The following is a 20,273-nucleotide window of genomic DNA, read 5'->3' on the forward strand; positions in this document are numbered from 1 at the left end:
CAGTAACCCTTTCACCGTTACTAGGAAAGGGTCGTCCAATTTTAGTTTGGTGTTTTTATTTTAAGGTTTGGTTTTTATATTTTTATCAGTTTTATTCTGCACTGAGGACGGTCAAGCGGAGGTCTTGACCGAAATATTTGCATAATTTTTCAATTTTTTCACTGGCTGTTAATTGTCCTCGTTTTATTCCTTTCTTCGCGATTTTTTGTTTTCAAACAGTTCGTGGTAACGAACTGTAAGTAAGGAGCGACCCGGCTCAATGGTAACCGAAACTCTAAAAAACGGGATTTTGATACCAATAGATACATCAAAAGAATCAGATTTTAATTCTGATTTCAAATATATAAGTTTCATTAAGTTTAAGTTTACCCATCAAAAGTTAAGTGCCTGAGAATATTTGGCAGATTTTCGAAAAAAGGGGGAAAGACCCCTTAAAAGTTATAGAACCTTAATTAAAATCACACCATCATATTCAGCGTATCAGAGAACCCTACTGTAGAGGTTTCAATCGCCAATCTACAAAAATTGTGTATTTGAAATTTTTTTCCAGAAGAAAGCACCCGGAGGGGTTTTGTTTTTTTTTTTTGTTTTTTTTTTTTTTTTTTTTTTTTTCCCCAGGGGGTTACGTTAAGAACCACGGGGCCTTTTAAAAATTGGGAGGGGGCCTTTTTAACGTAAAAAAAAGTTCTATTGCCTTTTTTAATTGACCAAAAAAAATGGAGGACAACTAGGCCCCCTCCCACGCTCATTTTTTCCCCAAAGTCACCCGATCCAAATTTTGAGATAGCCATTTTGTTCAGCATGGTCGAAAATATGATAAAAATGTCTTTTAGGATGACTTGATCCCCCAAAGTCCCCAGGGGGAGGGCTGAAAGTTATGAACTTTACTCAATGTTAACATATAGTATTGGTTATTGGGAAGTATACAGACTTTTTCAGAGGAGATTTTTTCTGGTAGGTGGGGGAAGGAGAGGGTCGGGGTCTATATGGAAGGATCTTTCCATGAAGGAAGTTTTCATGGGGGAAGGGACATTGCTATGAAGGGGGCGCCGGATTTCCCAGCATTATTAAAGAAAAAGATCAGGAATTAAATAAAAAAGAACAAGTTTTTCAACTGATCAACTGATTGTGATTAAGAGGTCATTTTTAAAGAACTGGAAAAAAAATTCGAACTATAGTTTAGAGAGCAGGGTATTGACTAGGGGGCGAACCCCCTAATATACGTGTTAAAAATTTATGAATATAGAAGTTCGTTACGTAAGTTAATTCTAAGTTACGTATATTTATTACTAATAAAAACGTTCGTAAATGAAATTAAACAAGTTTCGAGAAAGCCATTTAACCAAATATAATATGCAAATTTTGTTTTAATTATTCATGTACGGTGAGCCAAAATCAAAACCTGCATTAATTCAAAAACGTTCAAAAATTAAATAAAAAAAACAAGTTTTTTTAACTGAAAGTAAGGAACGACGTTAAAACTTAAAACGAACAGAAATTATTCCGTATATGAAGGGGCTGTCCCCCTCCTCAACGCCTCGCTCTTTACGCTAAAGTTTGACTTTCTCACAACTCTATTTTTTTAAACAATAAAAAAACTTTAGCGTAAAGAGCAAGGCGTTGAGGAGGGGGACAGCCCCCTTCATATACGGAATAATTTCTGTTCGTTTTAAGTTTTAACGTCGTTCCTTACTTTCAGTTAAAAAAACTTGTTTTTTTTATTTAATATTAGTAAGGAGCGACCCAACTCAATAGTAACCGAAAAAAATAAAAAACGGAATTTTGATTAAAAAAAAATATATATATCAAGAGAATCATATTTTTATGCTGATGTCAAATACATAAGTTTTATTCAAGACGAATTTGACCAATTTTAGTTTGGTGTTTTTATTTTAAGGTTTGGTTTTTATATTTTTATCAGTTTTATTCTGCACCGTTATTGAACCGTTACCTTTCTCCCTGCTTCTTTAAATTCTCTGCCCTATGGTCCTGCAGGTGACACATACTGTTCATTTATTTTATCAAACGTAGATTCAACCGATATATCCTGCTTAAGTAAAGCTATGCTATACTTAATCCAATGCCTGTGCCGTATCATTTTTTTTTGTTTATGTGACTTCTCTAGCAAAGTAATAAAAGAGGACCCTTGAGTAGAACAGGTACCCCTTTATTCTTCTTGTTTTTGATCCCATTAAATATTGAAATTGAATCTGTTTTAAAGTTAAAACTAAATGTAGAAACACAATATAAGAAAATTAATTCTAGACGTGTATCTAAAGAACTATTTCAAGGTTTTGTTGGGATTGTGTTGGAATTTTCGTGGGGTGTTTTCGTCGGGATCTAAATTTGTTTATATTTTGAAAGTTGAAACAGTGCGTGCATATCCATAAATGTGAAATAGTGAAGGGGTCAAATTCGTCTTGAATAAAACTTATGTATTTGACATCAGCATAAAAATATGATTCTAGTAGAGGAGGGGGTACCAGCCCTGACCCTCACCCCTGCTGCCATCTACAATTTAGTTTAATGCTGACGGGACATAATTTATTCAAGGATTATCGATCGAGTCTAATGTGGGTGTGTCAAGGTCAATCGATCTGTTGTTGTTTGGCTACATGCGAATGACAAGAGGGATGATTTACATAATCGATGGGGGAATTATTGATTCAAGGATTATCGATCGAGTCTAATGTGGGTCAAGGTCAATCGATCTGTTGTTGTTGTTTGGCCACGTGTAATGACATGAGGAGTGATTTACATAATCGCTCAGGGAATTATTCATTTATGACACTGTGGGGTGATTTACATAATCGCTAGGTGAAATTATTGATTTACGATGGGGGAATTATGAAACAAACATGGCTTCATTGTTGTTTGGCTAACCTAACCTGTGAACTTGATTTACATAATCGGCGGGGAAATTGATGATTCATGAAGAGGGAATTAAGAAACATTAAGGCTTCTTTAATCTGTGATTTACATAATCGATAGGGTAAATTATTGATTCACGATGGGGGACTTATGAAACAAACATGACTTCATTGTTGTTTGGTTAGCTTAACCTGAGAAATTGATTTACATAATCGGCGGGGAAATTGTTGATTCACGAAGAGGGAATTAAGAAACATTAAGGCTTCTTTAATCTTTAGGCCTGAGGGATTTATTTATTATTGTTGTCAGGACAGGTACTGCTCCAGGAATAGATCCAAGTCATTAATGTCTTTGCCTCGGGAACAGTTCTACTGGTCGAACTCCAAAGGATATTAATAACCAAAGGCCATGGATACAATTAGGCAAGAAACATCTTAGCGATGAATTGTTTTAGCGCGCGAGAAGGTTACCTATTAATTTGAAATGCGTTAGCACAGAGATGCCAATAACAAAGGAACACGCTGAATTTGCGTTTAGGGATTATTTGGGCGAAACCGTTTTAGACAGGTTATGGAACTATTTCGGCGAAACAGATAGAGACATTTTAAAAGAATATTTTTGAAGAGATTTTAGAAGAGAATTTAATGGTGAAACTCTGTGGTCGTTATAATACACAAGTTTCATTTGAACAGTGTTGTGAGGTCCTCTAACCCAACCCCAAAGGGTTCCAATCCTCATACCCCAACCCCGAAGGAAGGCCCCGGTCCTCAAAGGTCCACCGGGCTCCCAAAGGCCCTCCACCGGTCCCCAAATGTCCCCCAGGCCCCCAACTGCCCCCCGGACACTCAAAGGTCCCCCAAGCTCCCAAAGGGCCACCGGCGCCCCCAAAGGCCCACCCCAGACCCTCAACGGCCCTCCCCGGGCCCCCCCAAAGGCCCATCGAGCTCCCAAAGGCCCAACGGGCTCCCAAAGGCCATCCCCCGGTCCCCCAATGTCCCCCCGACCCCCCAAGGCCCTCCCTGTGCCCCAAAGGCCCTCCCTGTGCCCCAAAGGCCCTCCCCCGGCCCTCTTCCTCCTCCTCCCTCCTCCTCCTCCTCCTCCTCCTCCCACCTCCTCCTCCTCATCCCTCTTCCTCCTCCTCCTCCTCCTCCCATCTCCTCCCTCCTCCTCATCCCACCTCCTCCCTCCTCCTCCTCCCCCTCCCCTCCCCCTCCCATTCCCTCCCCATTTTTTATACTTTTTTTGTGCATTGAGACACAGAACGACCCCCTCCCCCGGCCCCTCCCCCCTCCAAAGGTCTGATTTTTTTCAAAGTTCATTTTGAATTTCTTTCATTGAAATGCAAGAGTTGGAATATTTCAGTAGTGTTTGGTCGTGGTTTACCTTGTCACAGTTACATTTTCTTGATTTTTCAAAGTTCATTTTGAATTTCTTTCGTTGAAATGCAAGAGTTGGAATATTTCAGTAGTGTGATGTTGTAGTTTACCCTGTCATAGTTACATTCCCTTAATTTTTCAAAGTTCATTTTGAATTTCTTTCGTTGAAATGCAAGAGTTGGAATATTTCACTAGTGTTTGGTTGTGGTTTACCCTGTCACAGTTACATTCCCTTAATTTTTGATAGTCCATTTTGAATTTCTTTCGTTGAAATGCAAGAGTTGGAATATTTCAGTAGTGTTTGGTTGCGGTTTACCATGTCACAGTTACATTATCTTGATTTTTCAAAGTTCATTTTGAATTTCTTTCATTGAAATGCAAGAGTTGGAATATTTCAGTAGTGTTTGGTAGTGGTTTACCGTGTCACAGTTACATTTTCTTGATTTTTCATAGTTCATTTAGAATTTCTTTAGTTGAAATGCAAGAGTTGGAATATTTCAGTAGTGTTTGGTTGCGGTTTAACTTGTCACAGTTACATTCCCTTAATTTTTCAAAGTTCATTTTGAATTTCTTTCGTTGAAATTCAAGAGTTGGAATATTTCACTAGTGTTTGGTTGTGGTTTACCATGTCACAGTTACATTCACTTGATTTCTCAAAGTTCATTTTGAATTTATTTAGTTGAAATGCAAGAGTTGGAATATTTCACTAGTGTTTGGTTGTGGTTAGCCTGGTTGTGTAAGTTAGGCTAGGTTAGCCTACGTACGCGCGCGTACGTAGGCTAACCTAACCTAACCTAACTTAACCTAACCTAACTTAATCTAAGCTAACTTAATCTAACCTAACCTAACCTAATCATACACCTAACTTTTTGCCTGTCTCTCACCTAACCTAAGCTAACCTAAGTGACGCGTACGTGGGCTAACCTAACCTAACTTAACCTAGTTTGAGAAATTAAGAACTGAAGTGGGAGATTTTTCATTTTCATTGTTAAAATTCAGAATGGGGCAAACTTTTTTCACTTCTTTAAGAAAATTCAGAAGAGAACTTGAGCATTTCTTCACTTCGTTGTTAAAATTTAAAATTGAACTAGAACTTTTTATCTTCCGGGGAAATATTTACATGAATGGTATTTATCTTCTGGGAAAATATTCGCAAGTATGGTATTACTTTTTCTATCTTCCACCGAAAAATTAGAATTGAACTTTAAATTTCTTTGTGTCTTTGTGAAATTAAGAACTGAAGTGGAAGATTTTTGTTTTCTCTGGGAAATTAGAATTGTAGCGTGTTCTTTGGTAAAATTCAGTAGAGAACTTGAACTTTCCTTGACTTCGTTGAGAAAATTTTAAAATGAACTAGAACTTTTTATCTTCCGTGAAAATATTCACCTGTATGGTATTTATCTTCTGTGAAAATATTCACGAGTATGATATTAATTTTTCTATCTCTCACCGAAAAATTAGAATAGAACTTTAAATTTCTTTATGCCTTTGTGAAATAAAGAACTGAAGTGGAAGATTTTGTTTTCTCTGGAGAAATTAGAATTGAAGTGTGTTCTTTGGTAGAGCTCAGAGGAGAACTTGAACTTTTCTTCACTTCGTTGAGAAAATTTTAAATTGAACTATAACTTTTTATCTTCCGGGAAAATATTCACAAGTATGGTATTACTTTTTCTATCAGCCACCGAAAAATTTAGAATTGAACTTTAAATTTCTTTATGTTTTTGTGAAATAAAGAACTGAATTGGAAGATTTTTATTTTCTCTGGCGAATATAGAGAATTGAATTGTGTTCTTTGGTAAAATTCAGAAGAGAACTTGAATTTTTCTTCACTTCGTTGAGAAAATTTTAAATTGAACTAGAACTTTTGATCTCCCGGGAAAATATTCACAAGTGTGGTATTACTTTTTCTATCTGCCACCGAAAAATTTAGAATTGAACTTTATATTTCATTATGTCATTGTGAAATAAAGAACTTATGCGGAAGATTTTTATTTTCTCTTGAGAAAATAGAGTTGTATTGTGTTCTTTGGTAAATTTCAGTAGAAAACTTGGACTTTCCTTGACCTCGTTGAGAAAATTTTAAATTGAACTAGAACTTTTTATCATCCGTGAAAATATTTCACAAGTACGGTATTGCTTATCCTATCTACCACTGAAAAATTTAGAATTGAACTTTAAATTTCTTTATGTCTTTGTGAAATAAACAACTGAAGCGGAAGATTTTTGTTTTCTCTGGAGAAATTAGAATTAAAGTGTGTTCTTTGGTAAAATTCCGAAGAGAACTTGAACTTTTATTCACTTCGTTGAGAAAATTAAAAAATGAACTAGAATTTTTTACCTTCATAGAAAATAATCAAAATCATAGTATAGCTTTTCCTATCTGCCATCGAAAAATTAGAATTGAACTTTAAATTTTTTTATCTCTTGGTGAACTTAAAAATTACGTGGAACATTTATGTTCTCCCTGGCGAAATTAGAATTGAAGTGCGTTCTTTTGTAAAATTCAGAAGAGAACTTGAATTTTTCTTCACTTTGTTGAGAAAATTTTAAATTAAACTAGAACTTTTTATTTTCCGTGAAAATATTCACAAGTATGGTATTGCTTTTTCTATCTTCCAACCGAAAAAATAGAATTGAACTTTAAATTTCTTTGTCTTTGTGAAATAAAGAACTGAAGTGGAAGATTTTTGTTTTCTCTGGAGAAATTAGAATTGTAGTGTGTTCTTTGGTAAAATTCCGAAGAGAACTTGAACTTTCCTTGACTTCGTTGAGAAAATTTTAAATTGAATTGGAACTTTTTATCGTCCATGAAAATATTGACAAGTATGGTATTTCTTTTCCTATCTACCACCGAAAAATTAGAATTGATCTTTTAAATTTATCTATGTCACTGTGAAATAAAGAACTGAAGTGGAAGATTTTTGTTTTCTCTGGAGATATTAGAATTATATAGTGTTATTTGGTAAAATTCAGAAGAGAAAAATTGTAATTTTCTTCACTTCTTTGAGAAAATTTTAAATTGAACTCTAACTTTTTATCTTCCGTGAAAATATTTAACAATTTCGGTATTGCTTTTCCTATCTACCACAGAAAAATTTAGAATTGAACTTTATATTTCTTTATGTCTTTGTGAAATAAACAACTGAAGCTGAAGATTTTTGTTTTCTCTGGAGAAATTAGAATTAAAGTGTGTTCTTTGGTAAAATTCAGAAGAGAACTTGAACTTTTCTTCACTTCGTTGAGAAAATTAAAAATGAACTATAACTTTTTACATTCATAGAAAATAATAAAAATCATAGTATAACTTTTCCTATCTGCCACCGAAAAATTAGAATTGAACTTTAAATTTTTCATGTCTTGGTGAACTTAAAAATGGCGTGGAAGATTTATGTTTTCTCTGGGTGAACTTAGAATTGACGCGTATTCTTTGGTAAAGTTCAGAAGAGAACTTGAACTTTTCTTGACTTCGTTGAGAAAACTTTAAATTAAACTAAAACTTTCTATTTTCCGTGAAAATAATCATAAGTATGGTATTGCTTTTTTTATCTTCCATCAAAAAAAATTTAGAATTGAACTTTAAATTTCTTTATGTCTTTATGAAATAAACAACTCAAGTGGAAGATTTTTGTTTTCTCTGGCGAAATTAGAATTGAAGTGTGTTCTTTGGTAAAATTCAGAAGAGAACTTGAATTTTCCTTGACTTCGTTGAGAAAATTTTAAATTGAACTAAAAATTTTTATCTTCCATGAAAATATTCACAAGTATGGTATTACTTTTTCTATCTTCTAACCGAAAAATTAGAATAGAACTTTAAATTTCTTTATGTCTTTGTGAAATAAAGAACTGAAGTGGAAGATTTTTGTTTTCTCTGGAGAAATTAGAATTGTAGCGTGTTCTTTGGTAAAATTCTGAAGAGAACTTGAACTTTCCTTGACTTCGTTGAGAAAATTTTAAATTGACATAGAACTTTTTATCTTCCGTGAAAATATTCACAAGTACGGTATTGCTTTTCCTATCTACCACCGAAAAATTAGAATAGAACTTTAAATTTCTTTATGTCTTTGTGAAATAAAGAACTGAAGTGGAAGATACAGCCAAACACTACTGAAATATTCCAACTCTTGCATTTCAATGAAAGAAATTCAAAATGAACTTTGAAAATTCAAGAAAATGTAACTGTGACAAGGTAAACCACAACCAAACACTAGTGAAATATTCCAACTCTTGCATTTCAACGAATGAAATTCAAAATAAACTTTGAAAAATCAGGAAAATGTAACTGTGACATGGTAAACCTCAACCAAACACTAGTGAAATATTCCAACTCTTGCATTTCAACGAAGGAAATTCAAAGTGAACTTTGAAAAATCAGGAAAATGTAACTGTGACATGGTAAACCACAACCAAACGCTATTGAAATATTCCAACTCTTGCATTTAAACGAAAGAAATTCAAAATGAACTTTGAAAAATTATGTTAATGTAACTGTGACATGGTAAACCGCAAACAAACACTAGTGAAATAGTCCAACTCTTGCAGTTCACCGAAAGACATTCAAAATGAATTTTGAAAAATTAATGGGCTGTAACTGTGTGATGGTAAACCCCGACCAAACACTCCTGACGTATTCCAACTCTTGCATTTCAAGGTAAGAAATTTAAAATGAACTTTGAAAAATTAAGAAAATGTAACTTTGACATGGTAAACCTCAACCAAACACTACTGAAATATTCCAACTCTTGCATTTCAACGAAAGAAATTCAAAATGAACTATCAAAAATCAAGAAAATGTAACTGTGACATGGTAAACCACAACCAAACACTAGTTAAATATTCAAACTCTTGCATTTCAACGAAAGAAATTCAAATGAACTTTGAAAAATTAATGGAATGTAACTGTGACATGGTAAACCACAACCAAACACTACTGAAATATTCCAACTCTTGCATTTCAAAGAAAGAAATTCAAAATGAACTTTGAAAAATTAAGCTAATGTAACTTTGACAAGGTAAACCGCAACCAAACACTACTGAAATATTCCAACTCTTGCATTTCAACGAAAGAAATTCAAAATGAACTTTGAAAAATCAAGAAAATGTAACTGTGACAAGGTAAACCACGACCAAACACTACTGAAATATTCCAACTCTTGCATTTTAATTAAATAAATAAAAAATGAAAATTTAAAAATCAATAAAATGTTACTGTGACAATGTAAACCTCACCCAAACACTAGTGAAATATTCAAACTGGCTCATTACAACGACAGAAAATCGAAATGGACTTTCACAAAATAAGGAACTGTACCTGTGCTAGGGTAAACCGCGATCAAACACTACTGAAATATTCCAACTCTTGAATTTCAACGAAAGAAATTCAAAATGAACTTTGAAAAATCAAGAAAATGTAACTGTGACAGGGTAAACTACAACATCACACTACTGAAATATTCCAACTCTTGCATTTCAACGAAAGAAATTCAAAATGAACTTTGAAAAATCAAGAAAATGTAACTGTGACAAGGTAAACCACAACCAAACACTACTGAAATATTCCAACTCTTGCATTTCAATGAAAGAAATTCAAAATGAACTTTGAAAAAAATCAGACCTTTGGAGGGGGAGGGGCCGGGGGGAGGGGGTCTTTCTGTGTCTCAATGCACAAAAAAAGTATAAAAAATGGGGAGGGAATGGGAGGGGGAGAGGGGAGGAGGGAGGAGGAGGAGGGAGGAGATGGGAGGAGGAGGAGGAGGAGGAGGATGGGATGAGGAGGAGGAGGTGGGATGAGGAGGTGGAGGTGGGAGGAGGAGGAGGAGGGGGCCGGGGAGGGCCTTTGGGGCACAGGGAGGGCCTTTGGGGCACAGGGAGGGCCTTTGGGTGTCTGGGTGACATTTGGGGCCCGGGGGATGGCCTTGGGGACCCCGTTGGTCCTTTGGGAGCTCGATGTGCCTTTGGGGGGGGCCGGGGGATGGCCGTTGCGGGTCTGGGGGGGGCCTTTGGGGGCGCCGGTGGCCCTTTGGGAGCTTGGGGGACCTTTGAGTGTCCGGGGGGCAGTTGGGGGCCTGGGGGACATTTGGGGACCGGTGGAGGGCCTTTGGGAGCCCGGTGGACCTTTGAGGACCGGGGCCTTCCTTCGGGGTTGGGGTATGAGGATTGGAACCCTTTGGGGTTGGGTTAGAGGACCTCACAATACTGTTCAAATGAAACTTGTGTATTATAACGACCACAGAGTTTCACCATTAAATTCTCTTCTAAAATCTCTTCAAAAATATTCTTTTAAAATGTCTCTATATGTTTCGCCGAAATAGTTCCATAACCTGTCTAAAACGGTTTCACCCAAATAATCCCTAAACGCAAATTCAGCGTGTTCCTTTGTTATTGGCATCTCTGTGCTAACGCATTTCAAATTAATAGGTAACCTTCTCGCGCGCTAAAACAATTCATCGCTAAGATGTTTCTTGCCTAATTGTTTCCATGGCCTTTGGTTATTAATATCCTTTGGAGTTCGACCAGTAGAACTGTTCCCGAGGCAAAGACATTAATGACTTGGATCTATTCCTGGAGCAGTACCTGTCCTGACAACAATAATAAATAAATCCCTCAGGCCTAAAGATTAAAGAAGCCTTAATGTTTCTTAATTCCCTCTTCGTGAATCAACAATTTCCCCGCCGATTATGTAAATCAATTTCTCAGGTTAAGCTAACCAAACAACACTGAAGCCATGTTTGTTTCATAATTCCCCCATCGTGAATCAATAATTTCCCCTAGCGATTATGTAAATCACAGATTAGAGAAGCCTTAATGTTTCTTAATTCCCTCTTCGTGAATCATCAATTTCCCCGCCGATTATGTAAATCAAGTTCACAGGTTAGGTTAGCCAAACAATAATGAAGTCATGTTTGTTTCATAATTCCCCCATCGTGAATCAATAATTTCCCCTAGCGATTATGTAAATCACCCCACAGTGTCATAAATCAATAATTCCCTGAGCGATTATGTAAATCACTCCTCATGTCATTACACGTGGCCAAACAACAACAACAGATCGATTGACCTTGACCCCCATTAGACTCGATCGATAATCCTTGAATCAATAATTCCCCCATCGATTATGTAAATCACCCCCTCATGTCATTCGCACGTGGCCAAACAACCACAGATCGATTGACCTTGACACACCCACAATAGACTCGATCGATAATCCTTGAATAAATTATATCCCGTCAGCATTGAACTAAATTGTAGATGGCAGCAGGGGTGAGGGTCAGGGCTGGTACCCCCTCCTCTACTGATTCTCTTGATATATATATTTTTTTTAATCAAAATTCCGTTTTTTATTTTTTCGGTTACTATTGAGTTGGGTCGCTCCTTACTAATAAAACAAAAAATCACGAAGAAAGGAAGAAAACGAGGACAATTAACAGCCAGTGAAAAAATTAAAAATATATGAAAATATTTCTGTCAAGACCTCCGCTTGACCGTCCTCAGTGCATAATAAAACTTATAAAAATATAAAAAACAAACATTAAAATAAAAAAACCAAACTAAAATTGGACGACCCTTTCCTAGTAACGGTGAAAGGGTAACTGAAAAAAAAAACACATTTCTATGTATACGTCTTGCGACATTAAAAAATGTGAACTAGAGCTTCGAAGGAAATTAGAAGATAATATTGATCAAATAGACTACAAAACACTGGATATATAAACTATTATGCGTCTCGTCCGTCTTTACAATAGTTCCTCCTCATATTTCCGATATAATAATCAATTTTTCACCCAAATTAGGGGTTTACCCATGGGTAAAACGTGCAGTTCGAAGATAAGCGGCAGCAAGAATTAAAACTACTCAAAAACAAAAGTGAATATTAAAAAAATATGCAGCTAAAAGGTGTGTCACAGCGAGAACAAGGGAATATGCAGTTAAAGGATAAGCAGCACTGGGGATTATCAGCATTTTCTAGAAACCGAGCATCAAAACTTGTAAAAAATGGAGTGAAAAAGAAAAAATTATGCCGTTAGATAACAAAACCCTTAAAAGTTCCACGTGTTCTCTGGGGAGCCCTCCATTTTCCCGAGTACCCGAACCAAACTGACTCATTTTGAGGTTGCTACTTACAACGAGAATTAATATATACAAACCTACCACCTGCCGAGTGCCGAGACCAAGCTTCAAAATCGGCTGCATAGTTCTTTTTTTTAACCGTCATTTTGACTTTTCTGGCCACTAAAATGATCTAAAAAGGTAATAGTTTCAAAATCCCTTCTGAAAAAATTTAGATTAAATTTTATACTAGAAGAAACATCGTAGGTGCGCGTTTATTTCTTTATTTTTTTCCTCCCAAGGGTAATCGTATTGAACCAATGGTAATAGGAGTTCGGAAAAGAGCTCATTCTAGCGGGACTTGAAAGTTCTTTTGTTTTTTTAAGTGACAAAAAAGAGGCAAGTGCAATAATAAGGCATAATAAGTTTTTAGTGGCATTCGCTAATTTTGGGCTAGTTTGGACTATTTTTAGGGCTGGTGATTACGCCGGTTTGGGCTACACGTTCGGCCGAAAACTTATCGTTTGCAATCTCTTCCGAAAAAATAACACTTTATCTTGTACAATCTCTTCCAAAAAATAACACTTCTTTTCATTGAGGTCCTGCTCCATAAATAGCCAAGCCATCATGCCATGAGTTTCAAAGGTTGCTCATAAGTGAATTTTATTTTATCTTTTCTTCATTTTGTTCATAGCAAGACACGTCTTGATACAAATATGTATAGTGTGCCACTAGTCTTTTGAATTTCAATTTTAAGGTGTTCATCTGGATATTACTTGCGCTGGCAGCATTTTAATAGCAAACTGGCTCTTCCGCTATTGTACTTCATTCATTTACCCATTTTGTTTTTCAGGAGGTATTCAATCTAGCCATAATTGTACCATATGTTCCTCTGGGATGCAATGAAGTTGAAGATGCGTTGGTCAAGCATCCAGAGATTCTCCCGAAAATTATTAATCAACTTCCAACGAAAGACATTCCGTTTTCTTTGCCAATATTTGAAATGGAAAGCGAAGTAGTGCAAAAAGATGTTTTAAAAGATATAATTGAATAAAAAAAAGAAAAAAAAACATACGCATGCTATAATCTCCAGGATTTTGTAAATTTTGCAAATTAGTGCCTACAATTTCGCTTAAAACAGAGTCTTGAAAGCAAGGCTGTATCCAAGGGGCTTAAGGAGTTTGAGCCCCCTCCCCCTCATTGTTTGTCCGACTCTTAATATCGTATACACGTAATAAAAATTTATATAAAAAAATTTATGAGTTTTTTTCAAGTTTTTTTTCCGTAACCCCCCCCCCCCCGAAAAAAAAATCCTGGGTACAACCCTTTTTGAGAAATAATTTGGAGCTATAATTTGAATTCTGTTCGAATTGTCCCTGAAATGGAAGATACCACGTTAACGATATCTTTCTGGTCCCTTAAATGGTGACTATAGTTAACTAGAAAAGGAAAGGTAGGATCATAAAATTAAATACAGGTGTATGCAACCAAATTAATGGGAGAGGGGTGCTTGAACTCCTTGTAGACGATGGGTGGAAAAAGGAAACACATTATCAGACCATATGATTTTTCCAATTTCTGATAATTATTTAATAATCAAATCTATATACAGAAACGTGGACATATTTGTTACATGGAAATATATATATATATATATATATATATATATATATATAATATATATATATATATATATATATATATATATATATATATATATATATATATATATATATATATATATATATATATATATATATATATATATATATATATATATATATATATATATATATATATATATATATATGTGTGTATATATTTCGTAATTCACACGGAATATATATTCCGTGTGAAATCATTCTTCTGCATCAGCACCAACAGTCGCACATCAGGGAACAGTCGCACCTCCAAAGTACTTTCAGAGTTTTGCTCTAACTTCAATTTGAAACTGGTGCCTCCTTACTTCCGTCTTGAGCGGGGTGACTCCAAAGCAGACACTTAACTTGTAAAAGTAAAACCTTGCCAGAATAACCTTAGTGAGTTCTCTCTGACACATCCCATAAGCTCCACTTCAGCTTGCATAGTGTAGGATTTGGCTCAAAGACAAGTAAAATCATTTACTTTGGCCCAGGCAAGAACTATAACCTATTTTCAAAAATATAATATCACATTCATCAATCTTGCATCATCTATATGTGTCTGTACTGTGACTCCATTTCCACGAAGAGGCTTATTTGAGGTGGTTCATTATATTTTAGGGTCTTTTAGGATGATAACCCCATCAGAGCCCTAAGTGCAAGGGTTGTAAGTTATGCCTTGGGGGCATATAAGGTTTATATAGAAAGTTTTTGTAGAAATTTCAAAAGGGACTCATTTGATTGGAAATTGAAATTGTCCTTTTTAATAGTCGAAAGTTGGTGGAAAGTAATTAACCTCCCTCTCAAGCCCACCTTTACCCCAAACATATTCACTCAACGTTAAAAGATAATCATTTTGTTCGACTTAGTTAAAAGTTCTTGAACTTATGTATTTAAGGAAGACTACCCCCCCAGAGCCCCCAGGGGAAAGGTTGTAAGTTATGCCTTGTGGGCATATAAGGTTATTATTGATAGAGTTGTTGTAAAAACATCAAAAGGGGCTCATTCAATTAGATATTGAGAGGGATAGTAACCATTTTGATCTTTTAAAGTGAATGGAGTTTAACTAACCGCCCTCTCACGCCCACCAGTCCCCACAACACTTCCCGTCAAACGTTTACGAGCGCCCGTTTGTTCAACGTTGAAGAAAGTTCTGGACATTTGGTCTGTGAGGGTGACAACCCTCCATCAGCCCTCAGGACGAGGGTTGTAAGTTATGCCCTTGGGGCATCTAAGGTTTTTATTGTAAGCGTTGTCGAAGAAACTTCAAAAGGGCTCATTTGATCGGAAATTGAAAGGGCTAGTGCCTTTTTTAATAGTTGAAAGTGATTTGAGAGCAACTATAGCCAGTCTCACGCCCGACATTTTCTCGGACACATCCAATCAAAATTTTTAGATCTCCATTTTGTTTAACGTAGTTGAAAGTTCTGGAAATTAGGTCTTAGAGAATGTTAACCACCCTCACAGCCCTTAGGGTAAGGGTTGTAATTTATGCCCTGGGGATATATCAGTTGTTTATAGAAAGTTCTGTCGTAGAAACTCAAAAAGGGCTCATTCGATTGGAAATCGAAAGGCCTAGTGCCCTTTTTAATAGTCAAAAGTGATTGGAAGGCTTAATATTTTTTAGTAAAAATCGATGTTGGTATAATGTATTATTTTTGTTGTTGTTGTTATTTAGACCAGGGCACTTTGTATTGAAGACCAGGGCACTTTGTATCTGCTCTTAAAATTTAACCAAATCAAAATAGCGTAAGTGCATCGAAGCGATCAAAGAAAGTAAACAGATTTTTTTGCGAATGGTATCAAGTTTTCCATTTCAGGTCAACTAGAGGAGGTATGAAACTAAATTAAACACTACTATTTGTGTCCAGATTTTTAAAAGGGTGTTTGTTGTAAAAAATTGCTGAAAAATTTTCTCCAGCATACAAATAGGCCAGACTATAAACTCTTAAAAAAATGAAAAGATTTAAAGTATTATTTTCTTTTTTCCTGAAAAGACTATGTCAATATAAAACGAACAGAAATTAGTTTAAAAAAACTTTTCCCACAAAATAAGTTTTTCAAAGAAAAGTAAAAAACTTCATTAAACAAAAAATGAGCAAAAATAGAATCAAATATCCTACCAAGCGTGAAACTACCACAAATCAGCATCGATAAATAAATGAAACCCTAAACGAATAGAACTTACAATAAATAACCGAGGCAAACTCAAAAGAGCAGAAATTAATTTAAGTTGGGCTCAAACCCCTATGCTATCCCAAGGCCAGAACATAATTTGTATTTTAGTAAAAAAAATACAAATGAATATTCATTGTCAGTTTAATTTACATATACTGAAATTTAGTAATCAAAATGTTAATATTATTTCATTTATTAAAGTTATAAAAGTAAAAATATATTTTTTTTTTCAGTGAAGTACAAATTATGTTCTCGCCTTGGGAAGGCATAGGGGTTTCGAGCCCAACTTATGTTAATTTCTGCTCGTTTTGAGTTTGACTCGGTTATTTATTGTAATTTCTGTTCGTTTTTGGTTTTATTTATATATCGATGCTGATTTGTGGTAGATTCATGCTTGGTATATTATTTGATTTTATTTTTGCTCATTTTTTGTTTAATAGAGTTATTTACTTTTCTTTGAAAAAATTATTTTGAGGAAAAAGTTATTTTAATTAATTACATAAGGGATCGATCATCGGATATAGGTGAAGTTTAGTAAGTGACAAACCACGGCACAAAGCAATTGAGAGTATAGATAATGCAAGCATCATTTGAAAAGTTTACTTGGTTGGTGTATAGTGCCATAGTAAGGTTTGTCTCTCACTATTCCAACTAAGAAAAAGCCATAAGCTTTTTCCTGTTTGTAATTCGGATTACAGCGATAGCTAGTACTCAACATAGTGATTAATTTGATTTTGAAAAGAAGGTATTACGGCAGAAACCTACATGGCAGTATAAGTAAGCTACAATTTATAAAAAACCTCCACCGAGATTTGAACTCAGATCGCAGGATTCAAAGTCAGCGGTACCTCTCAACCTCTTAATATACGATTATTTTATAATAATTTTTTTTTGGTTAAAAAATATTATTTATTTTTAAGGACAGGGTGCGAAAAATTCCCCCCCCCCACCATATCGGAGAACAACTTAGATCTGGCTCTAAAGGAAAGAGCCGTGTATTAATTAAAAACATAAATAACTTATTTCTAAAATCAACGTAAATGAATGTTTAATCTATTTTTTGCTTCTGACTAAATAGATTATCAAATTTATTGAAAGTATTATCAGTTTTTATTATGGCCTATTTTTTTAACATTCCTTTCTCGATTAATATTTATTAAAGGCTCATTGACGTTCGTAGCTCTTAGGTATATTTTGGAGTCTTCAGTCTGCATTATTCTTTTGCATACATCATAGCAGTAGTGTCAGTGTGACGTCATTTTAATTATAAAGCAGTAACATCATTTCTCCTATAAACATCATAGTTTGGGGAACATTATGACGTCATTTTTGATACAAAGCCTGCGATTCCCAGTACATTATTAACTACTTGTTAAAGCATCAAGATATTATGATTAAACTTGTCATTATGTGCACTTCAATCGCAGGTTTTGGAATATCAGTTTGGTGGGCTGTTGGAAAATATAGCAACTTGAAAGCAGATTCAAGAGAAAATAAGAAATATCCTATTAATGAGAAGACTGAATTCAACCCGGTTAAGGAGGATAAGACCATTAATGCTCCAGTCTCGAAGGAGCACAATTAAATGGATGAGAATTTTAAACTTGACATTGTTAATCCAAAGCTGTCTGACACTGAAAAAAAGTCACAAGCTGTAAACAATTATAACATTCTCCAGAATCCACCTTGGTATAATGACAGTATATCGTCACTTCATCACGGAGAAAAAGAAGTGTCCATCCAAACAGGAAAATCTCCTGGCTCTCATTTCTCGTCAACCTTTGAGTCCTCTGTGGACCAAAATGTGGAGTCAAACTTGATGGGTCTTCAAGAATGCATCAACAAGTTTATACCTCTTTCTTTTAAGTCGGATAGGCCCACTCCACAACAGCCAAGTCTTCTGAATGGTGTAACAAAGCAGTCAATTGTGACAGAAAAGAAATTCGAAGACAAACCAGGCCCGAAGACTGAATTTGAAACTAGACCAATAATGGGTGGAATCGGAACTCACACCCCAAGTTCTATTGGTGCTCAACCAGCTACACCATCAACAACACTCTTTGGCGGCACAACTCCGAATACTTTCGGGCTAAATCAGGAAACTATCAGCGCTTTAGAAGAGCCTCTCGTCACGCCACCCACCAATTTCAGTCAGCAGCCACAACAGCAACAACAGATGTCATACTCAGTTTTTCATCAAACTCAATCTTCATTTGATACTAGACCACCAATCGATGGGCTTGGAAGACACACAATCTTTGCCTCCAACCCAAATCTTTTTGGAGAAAAAGAAGAAGACATTTGGAACAGTCAAGGCAAATATCTGGAAGTTGTTAAAAAAGATGTCGTGTTGTCAGCACCTCACCATCCTCAAGCCTTAGAAAATTACAAAAGAATCAAACCCAAAGTAGAAAATTTAGTCGACGGGCTGCTACAGCGTATTACTACTAAGAAGGATAAGATTTTGATAGTTCCTGATGAACTGACAGATGAAACATACAAGAAAATAAAAGAGTTATCAATTGAAAATGAAATTCATTACATTTTCAATTCCGTGTCCATTGAAGGTAACAGACTGACCTTAGAACAGACACGTACGGTGCTTGATTGTCGTGAAACATCTGATAAAAATAATTGGGAAGATAATGAGATTATCGGACTTCGAAACGCGGTCAATTATTTAAAAAGTAATCTACTCAAAGAAGAAAAAACAATATCAGAGGCTGTAATTTTAAACTTGCATTACCTTGTGCTTGAAAAGGTAAACCCTGAAGAAAGTGGAGTTTATCGACGTGTGCAGGTGTATGTTGGTGATCATAAGCCTCCACCTCCCCAAGAAGTAAAGTCCTTAATGACTAAATTTTTAAACTGGCTAAATTCAGATGACGCCAGAAGGTTACATCCTATTAGGTACGCTGCACTGGCTCATTTTAAGCTGGTGTCTATCCACCCATTTATTGATGGTAACGGAAGAGTAGCAAGGTTACTCACCAACTTGTTATTAATTAAGTTCCAATATCCGCTCGTGGTAATACGAGTTTCCAATAAAAAACAATATTTTAGAGCCATAAGAGATGGTGATAAAGGCGATATCAGCCCATTTATTATATTTATCTGTCAAGAAGTAGAAAAAACCCTAGATGTCTTTTTTTAGTCCATATCAGATTCAGCATAGCTATACTGTATCACGTTTAGAGTTTTAGTTTAGAGTTTTAGTTTAGATTTTAAGTTTAGAGTTTTATTTTAAAGTTTTGCTTTATATCTTTAGTTCAGAGCTTTAGTTTAGAGTTTTAGCTTATAGTTTTAGTTTAGAATATTAGTTTAGAATTTTAGCTTAGAGTTTTATCTTAGAATTTTAAGTTAGAATATTAGGTTAGAGTTTTAGTTTAGAGTATTACTTTAAATTTTAGGTTAGGGTTTTAGTTTAGAGTATTAGATTAAAACTTTAGTTCGGAGCTTTATTTTAGATTTTTATTCTAAAGTTTTAGTTTTTAGTTTTAGTTTAGAGTTTTAGTTTAGAGTTTTAGTTTAGAGTTTTAGTTTAGAGTGTTTGTTTAGAATTTTATTTTAAAGTTCTAGTTCAGAGTTTTAGTTCAGAGTATTAGTTTAGAGTATTAGTTTAGATTTTTAGTTCAGAGTTTTAGTTTAGGGTTTTAGTTTTGTTTTAGTTTAGAGTTTTAGTTTAGAGTTCTAATTTAGATTTTTAGTTTAGTGTTTTAGTTTGGAGTTTCAGTTTAGAGTTTTAGCTTAGAGTTATAGTTAAAAGTTTTAGTTATGAGTTATAGTTTAGAGTTTTAGATTAGAGTTTTAGATTAAAGTTTCAGTTTGGAGTTTTAGCTTAGAGTTTTAGTTTAGAGTTTTAGTTTAGAGTTTTAGTCTAGGGTTTTAGCTTAGAGCTGTAGTTTGGAGATTTGGTTTAGCTGTAGATCTGAGTTGTAGTTTATAGGTGTAGTTCATAATTTTATTTTAGAGTTTTAGTTTATAGTTTTATTTTAGAGTTTTAGTATAGGGTTTAATTTTAGAGTTTTAGTTTACTGTTTTATTTTAAATTTTTATTTTATAGTTTTTTCTGGTTAGCTTTTATCTTGGAGGATTTTAAAAAATGCAGAAATGGAATTGCAGGTGAAGGCGAATTTATTTGAGGATTATTGTAGATATCCAGTAA

The 20,273-nt window shown here is 34.9% G+C and overlaps 1 protein-coding gene across 4 annotated transcripts in view; it reads left to right on the forward strand.

The window, feature by feature from the left end:
• LOC148955683 (DNA (cytosine-5)-methyltransferase 1-like) overlaps positions 1-20,273 on the forward strand; it is a 63,516-nt gene that overhangs the window by 42,492 nt on the left and 751 nt on the right. For all 4 annotated transcript variants that reach the window (XM_089103480.1, XM_089103485.1, XM_089103503.1 and 1 more), the window contains one exon: positions 13,144-13,305. In XM_089103480.1, the coding sequence (XP_088959606.1) occupies positions 13,144-13,305 (162 nt within the window). The remainder of the gene's footprint in view (positions 1-13,143; positions 13,306-20,273) is intronic.

This window comes from Artemia sp. Qi Xiang Cuo, chromosome 2 (genome assembly GCF_049724085.1).
Source record: "Artemia sp. Qi Xiang Cuo chromosome 2, ASM4972408v1, whole genome shotgun sequence".
NCBI lineage: Eukaryota > Metazoa > Arthropoda > Branchiopoda > Anostraca > Artemiidae > Artemia > Artemia sp. Qi Xiang Cuo.